General features: G+C 30.7%; 1 protein-coding gene across 1 annotated transcript in view; it reads left to right on the top strand.

The window, feature by feature from the left end:
* LOC106471809 (NAD kinase 2, mitochondrial-like) overlaps positions 1–8,274 on the top strand; it is a 24,819-nt gene that overhangs the window by 13,801 nt on the left and 2,744 nt on the right. Inside the window, exons 7-8 of the mRNA XM_013932430.2 lie at positions 3,269–3,409; positions 6,440–6,479. Of these exons, the coding sequence (XP_013787884.1) occupies positions 3,269–3,409; positions 6,440–6,479 (181 nt within the window). The remainder of the gene's footprint in view (positions 1–3,268; positions 3,410–6,439; positions 6,480–8,274) is intronic.

The following is an 8,274-nucleotide window of genomic DNA, read 5'->3' as shown; positions in this document are numbered from 1 at the left end:
ACAACTAGAAACCTACAAATGTAACACACATATATTTTTTTAACTCCACTCTCTTTGCCTACTGCTGTTGGATTAATTCCCATGTTAGGTTTTTAGTAGTAAGCCAGTATCATAAATTGTTTAACTTATTCACAATTTAAGTTGTATTTCCTCACCAAGTCCAATGCTAATTTCTTGCTTATTTTCAATATTTTTAGATTGTGGGTCATTCCATTCTTCTGAATACATATATATATATATTTTAATTTTTCTTATCATTTCGTCTAAACCATCATCTGTTACAATAACGATATAATCTGCATATTTCAAACGTGCATCTTTCTACTACTGCTTCTATTTTTTCTCTTCCTTTTCTAAATCATGTTTGCAAATTCTAAATATAATTGGAGTTAGAGAACATACTTGTTTGACTCCAACTTGTTTCCAGAAATGTTCACTCTTTCTCTTAATTTTGTTTCCAGTTTCCTCATAAATTGCTTGTATCATTGATAGTGTTCTTCTTCATAGTCCAAGTTCTCTCAGTTTTACGTATAATTTCCTTCTGTTTACTTTATCAAATGCCACTTTCAAATCAACAAAAAAATGCTAATAAGTTTCTCCTTTATTTTGACTTATTTTCAATTAATTAATTAAAAATATACAAACTACTTGTTCTATATCCTTTTCTGAATCTCATTTGCCTTTCTCTCACATTATTATGTTTCCTAAGCACATTTTACCATTATTATTGCTAGAATTTTATACATAACATTGAATAGTGACACTCCTCTATAATTATTCGTCCTTCATTGTAAATAAAGCACATGTCTGCTTTTATCCATTTTGTACACATTATTATTTCCTACACCTTATTGAGTATTTCCAAAATATTCTTCATATTGTCTCTTGCCACTTTGTAAAATTCATTAAATTCTTGATCTCCTCTTGAACTTTTTAAGCACACTCTTCAATTCATTTATGGAGAACTCCTCAATATATATATGTTACTTCATTACATTTTTAACTAGCCTTTCCTCCATGCTATTTAAAACTGACATAAAATATTCCTTCCAACCAACCCATTTCACATTTTGTCCTGTACTTCACTTTCTTCCTTTATATTTATTTACAGTCCTGTTTCTACTTTTTATTTATTGTAGTACTGTAAATTCTTTCTAGATACTTCCACATACATACTTTCTTCTGCTTTCTTCTATCTTACTAGAAGTCTTCTCATTTTCCAACGTACAGTCCTTAACTAACCATCCTTATGTTTTACTGTCTTGTTCCACTCTCTTCATTCCAACTTCTTTTGCTGTCTCCGTCCTTTATTGTACTCCACATTGCTGGTTCATCTTCCATATTACTAGTTTACTATCTTTTTCCTTTGATCAGTCCTATTCTGTTTGAAGCCTTATTATTTAATTACTCCTGGCTGACTCATCATGATTGACTTGAAATAACTACACTAAATCACTGTTGTTGTTCTTTTATCTTTGCACTTCCAGAGCACTTAATTTAGCTTGAAATAAAATCTTTGTAGTCCCAATTCTTCCAAAGTTTAGCTACTGACAGTCACTATTTCTTAAAATTTGCTTTTTTCATTAGCATTGACTGCCTCTATTGACCTGCAGCAATCCTGATACACTGCTTGTTGCATTATAACAGCAACAAAGATGTGTTACCATATTAATGAAATTAGCTATATTGCATTAGATCTCAATTCACAAAGAAGTGGAAGTAAACGTTTGGAATGTACAAGTTAACACAAAGTTTGATTCATGGTGTGGTTTCATTGAATTTCACAGATGAGGAAAAGGAAAACATGCTATCAGGGCAAATATAAAAGATGATTATAAAACTTTAATTACATAATGGAATTTATATTTTTTGTTATATTTTATTTGAAATACAGAAGGTGATGTTTAGGTCTCTGTAAATCCTCTGACTATGTTAGTAAAAATTAATTGTTTGTAGTTCTTTTGGAACAAGAAAAATGAAATGGATAAAATGTATAAAAATGCAGTGTTTACCTAAAAGTTAGAAACAACTTATGCATAAACTTTTACTACAGTCCAGATCCGCATAAAAGTCAACACAATATAGCAGTCAACCCTTAATTACAGCCATTTTGGCTCAGTCCCAAATATTTCCTTCTATTTTATATTTGTAAAACATCCACTATTATGGCACTCATATTGCAGTCAACTTGGCTTGTAATCACCTGTTTCCCACACCCAAGCGGTCTCTTTGAACTTAGTATTGAGGCCACTCTGGCTGGCTCTTACCTGCCGGCCTGATTGAGACCTGTCAGTCAAAGTGAGGCCACCACCGTACATCAACTGATAGTGGCCACGTCTCATAGGTGTTACAGATCAGGTGACCATTGATGATCCCTATTAATGGCACACTAATCCTACCTGATGCTTCACACCTCATGCTGCACTGATGATCACACATACATGATCAAACAAACAGAATGTTTTCACACTCCTTTAAACTTTGTCATTTGTAACACCTCTAGTTCAGTGTCTCTTTGTTCTTCTTGTGAACAAAAAGATTTGTCCAAAGGGGAACACAAAGGTTAGTATTATGGGTGAGTTGTAGGGGTATGTATTGTGCCATTGAGGCCTCAGTCTGATCCAAGAGTTGACCCCATACAGTGACACCTGGTAATATGGCCACCTTGCTATGCGGCCATTAATTGCTTTGACCCACAGATGATTGGATAAACAAAGCTGGACTGTATCAGCTTTATTTTTTGAATTTGGTAAAATAATACAATTCTAAAATATTTATTGTTGAAAACTTTTGATCAATAGTCAACCCTCAATATAGATCAGAACTAAATAATTTAAAGTTAACTTGATTAATAAAAACATAAAAATCAATTGCAAACTGATTTCAAATATTGAAACTGCATTAAAATTGTTAGTGTTTATAAGTTCAAACATCAGTACAAACTCTGCGAGAAAAGTTGTCAATGAGCTACAGTAAAACTTATAAGATTTTTTGTTCCATCAGTATATTGTTAATGGTCAAAAAATAGCCAATTATCACTATTTCTGGACATAGGATATATTAAAGAAAAGTAATGTTACTAAATAATATTAAATCTTAAGTTTTTAAACTAAGTGTTCTATTTAATAAATATAATTTTGGTAGTGAATGAACTATCATTATGAGTTAAAACATAATTTATCTGATAGTGCTATTTGAAATTGCCTTTTCTTTACTTTTGTTCTGGAAAATGGTAAATAGCTGTCTAACCATTACATTTTCTTGACAGTAAATGAAGAAACAGGGTCAGCACTGCCACTGGAAGACAGTAGATTAGTTGAACGAATCACAACCAGATTTAACAACTCTTTGATTTTTGATCCATCAGAAACTTTGCTGGCCTATACAATTCGTGATCCTGTAGTATTTGGTATGCACAGTTTTTATTGAAAGAATAACCATGTTTTTCATACTGTGTTTCAGTACATAATGTGTTTGATGAAAGCATGGAATAGTAGTGGCTTTGTTTTTATTCCAAGTTCTAATTCTGCTGTACATGTTTATACATTGCTTTGTTAAATGAGGAGTTTTTTAAAATGCTCAAGAAACTACTGTAGGATATGATTCCAAAGCACTACAAGTCTTAAATATGGGTTGGTTTGTGCCTTGTAAACATACAAAACTTTGTCCTCCTTATGTGTCATGAAAATAACTGTGTACACTATATCCAGGCATGTTGTTATTGGAGTGCAACTGTACCTACAAAGGTTGATCTTTCCCCCCACCCCTCAATCCTAGCTAACTAAATGAAATAGTATAAACATGTATGATAGAGCTTGGCAGTTAACTCAGTTACCTATGAGCAGCGATTACATCGAATAGCGTCATGTCAAGTAACCAATTAATTACAATTACGATGAAATCTATTAATGTTTTGAAAATAATCAACTAATCAAAAGTAGTGTTTCTGATTATTCCAACTATCCAAGTCTTGAATGTAATCAATTTATGAACCTGATGATTAATTAATCAGCCATTTCAACTAATTGCCCAGCTGTAGTTTATGGTAAATTAATGTGTAAAAGATTATATACTAATGTTTTGATATGAAATCACTGCACCCCCCTTATGTGGTTTTACATCCCCAAATTTTCTATCCTGGTTACCTGGCTGCAGTGAAATAATCATAGAAAAAGTACCTTGATTATAGGATTTTTGAAAAATGGAATACCTGGAAATATACTGAACAATTATGTCCTCTGTTGAACTTTTGTATATTTAATTTGTTTACTTAAAGTTAAGTAAACAAATTTTTATTTTCAACTAATCAGTAACTCCCAATTAAAAAAAAAGCACCAGGGCATGTGCTTGGGTAGTCCCTTACCTGCCAACAAGTCAAGATTTTTCCAGATCATAAACTTCTAGAACCTTTATGGAACTTCTCAAGAGTTGTAGGAAACAGTGAATATGTTTTATAATGCTTATACAAAATAATGCCAATATGGTTTTAATTAAACTTGATTTATTTGTAAAGAATGAGATTTTGGATAAATAAAGCACATGCATAGTAGTTTACTAATTTATGGAGTTTTTGTGTGTAATATACTTTAATGGCCTTGTCAAGATATAAAAGACTGTTTAGTTTAGATATTATTGATTAATTTATTCTGTGAGTGAATATTTTATTATTATTTAGTTTTTGGTTATAATAAGAGTTAAAAGCAGACGATTGTTGGAAGTTGTGTTCATAATTCATTGATGTTGAGACTATCGAATGTCTTGTCCAATATATTGACATTGAGAATATAGAGGTTTCTAGAAGGCGGGCAGACGATTAAGTGATAGAGACATAAACAGTGTGAGATGAGCGGTAACAGCAGACAGACAGTAGCAAAAGAGAGTAAAGTTATGACAAGGAAAAGGTCGGCATGAAGTTAACTACCATAGAAGTGATAGGCCTAATGTTTAATATGTTAGAGTAAGACTAACAGTAAAAAAGGAGATAATAAGAATAATTTATTCTGTGAAAGCATGGTTCGAAAGTAATTGAATCAACCTGAGTGCACTTTGATAAAAGGAACAGAGGATATTTAGAAGAAAGAAGACCAAATGATTATGGTAACTTGCACCACAAGTTACCACAATATATAATTTTTCTCATCAATTGTCAAAATAAAAAGGCTTTTACTTATACTTCTTAATAGTATAAATATATATATACTGTGTTGTTGTTGGGATTAGGATTCTATTACAGTAGGTGTCTGTGACTTGTTGGCAATAAATTCAACGATAAATGAACAGCACGCACTTCACTTGTTTTCAAAATAATATATAATCGGAACAAGTTAAACAATATGTAAAACAAATTCTTCACACAATAGAGATTACAGGCATATCATAAACACTATATATGTAGTTCTCTTCTTCTTCTTAAAATCAACTTAGGCCTGTTCAATTGCTTTAGAATTTCAGTAGACAAGCCAATCTATCTTCTCTGTTATTATCGCACTAGTATTCTGTGTATGATTCACTTACAATTGTGGTGTGAGTTACTGTAATTGTTTGGTCTTCTTTGTTCTAAATATTCTCTTTTCCTTTTGTCAAAGTGTACCCAGATTGATTCAATTACTTTAGAACCATGCTTTGACAGAATAAATTATTCTTATTTCCTTTTTTACTGTTAGTCTAACTTTAACATATTATACATTAGGCCTAGCACTTCTATGGTAGTTAAGTTCACGCCAAATTTTTCCTTGCCCGTAACTTTTTTCTGTTATTGTGTGTCTACTGTTTCTGCTTATCTCACACTATTTATATCTGTATAACTTAATCGTCTGCTCGCTTTCTAGAAATCTCTATATTCTCAATGTCAATATATTGGATGCGACATTTGATAGTCTCAACATCAATGAATTATAAACACAACTTCCTACAATCATCTGCTTCTAACTCTTATTATAACCAAAAACTAAATAATAATAAAATATTCACTCACAGAATAAATTAATCAATAATATCTAAACTAAACAGTCTTTTATATAACGACAGGCCTGTTTGAAGAACACTAGTATCTGACATTGTGTTTTATATTTATTCATAGAATATGTGTAAATGGTAATAAGTTTGTTTTTTAAAAACTGATTTGTAGTTTTCTGTCGTTAAATATTTTCTCTTGTTGCAGTTTGAGAGATTAGAATTATGGTTTTCAGTATTGCTTTATCATTAGAAAACATATCATTTTCAAAACATTAGAAAAGTTTCCTGAAATAGAGAAGAGCAACTAAGGATAATTTAATGAATTATAGATTGCAAATCTCAAAAAAATTAAATCAACATACACTATTCTTTTTTTGTTATGACAAACATAACCAAGTCAAAGATAGTTTTCTTCTATTATATGGAGCAGCTTCCCCCCCCACCCCTTTTTTTAAAAGTTGACATATTTTTTGCTTTATTACAGGCACAGGGTTCAGCAGTAAGCCTCGAGGATTTGCTAGAAGGTAAGACTTTTCTGGTTAATTTTTTTTTTCACAAAAGACTTTCCAAAGTTATAAAAATCACTCACAAAAATTATATAGATGTAAAATACCAATATTTGGTAAAGTGGGTCAGTAAATACAAAATTATCTGCCAAGGTATAATTTTTATAAACTTAATAATGCACTGAGCCTATAATTAAGTTTTAGTTCTAATTCCATGAATATTTGTGTCTCTTTCTGATGATCATATTGTTTTTATGTTGGAATTCTATGCAGCAGTCTAGACATCATAGACCAAGAAGCTCTTGGAGACTGCTTTTGGAAAAAAACTATCATACACTGCAGTGTATGAGAACTTTCAACTCGATATATAATGCACACTAAAATTATTACATCATATAAGTTTTTAATTAACTTTCAGCACAGGCTCAGTCCTTGAGACTGACCTCGTAACCATTTTGTGCTTGTTACAGTTTTCATGCTATAACTTTTAATTAGTAAGCAAATGTTAATGAAATTTGGCAGATTATCAGTAAACATTACAATGCTTTCATACGCAAAATATCATTTTTTTTTATTTAGTTTGTAAAGCAATATTTTTCTTATGCTTTTTTCTTTTCACGTGTTGCCTATCTATCATGCAAATTAATATTCATTTTAAGATTAAAAATATTTTTATGCATCAGAAAAGTTTGAAATTTGACATGCATAATCTTTATAATGTCAAGATAGTTATCAAACATTTCTTAAAAAAAACTTTATATTTTATCTGTTATTTTCAGTAATTAATCTCTGTACGAGTTCAGTAGGTTTGACCAATCTCGCAACCACCATAAAAAATTAGGAAATAAATATATATTATGCCTCTTTCATTCTAGAATGAACATAAGTTATAACATGAAAACATAAATGTTTAGACTAAATAGCTTAAATCTCATAACGTTATACATTTATATATATTTATTATTTTTATTATATTGACATTTTGGCCATACCTGGCTAACAGTACAGAAATTACAATGATGTGGCTCATATGCACTTATATTTCCATATCAAATGACATACTACTGACCTTTGGTCTGTACAAAGTAACTTGTCTTGGCTGTGTTTCAGTAGTTTAAACTTATTTTTCTTAAAACATAGAACAGTAACTAAAGAAGTAAAGCAAACAATTATCTCTTCTAGTTACAACCTTTGTACTCTATTGCTGCTTGACGTAGGTTGCTAAGCCTTTAAAAAATTTGCACATGGAGGATATGAAACAAAATATTTTCTTTAGGTTTCTATATATATATATACATTTGAATAAGTAAAAAATAATAAATTACTACATCAATATCATAGAATTCCACTATAATTTATCAAACTAAGATGTATTTTAATCTAAAAAAAATATGAAATTTCAAGGAGATTAAAGACACACCCTACCTCATTGAAATATTGGTTCAAAAGAAATAAATAGTGCCAAGCCCATTAAAATGGCTGAGAAAGCCACTAGGGGGACATCCTGAGCTTCTGATTGGTTATCCATGTTATATATAGAAGTAAGTGTATATAAGGTAGCATTTCCAAAAATGGAAAGAGGTGGGTGGGTGCCGCTGTGTTTGATTTATTACATGAACAATATCTTGAAAATTGAAAAGATAAGAGGCTCTTGTTTTATATTCTAGCTTGTCAATATCGGTAATTTGAGATTCTATTTCATACAAAACTATAGACTTAGTATCTTTACTTCACAAACATAATTTGAACTAGTGCTGCATTCAACATACCACGTGACACACAAAAATCGATGTTTAGCTGTTTTTAAATTAAG

Source organism: Limulus polyphemus, unplaced genomic scaffold (assembly GCF_000517525.1).
Source record: "Limulus polyphemus unplaced genomic scaffold, Limulus_polyphemus-2.1.2 Scaffold4874, whole genome shotgun sequence".
NCBI classification, from domain to species: Eukaryota; Metazoa; Arthropoda; class Merostomata; order Xiphosura; family Limulidae; genus Limulus; species Limulus polyphemus.
The sequence above is the reverse complement of the archived record's forward strand: the minus strand, read 5'-3'. Positions and strand labels throughout refer to the sequence as shown.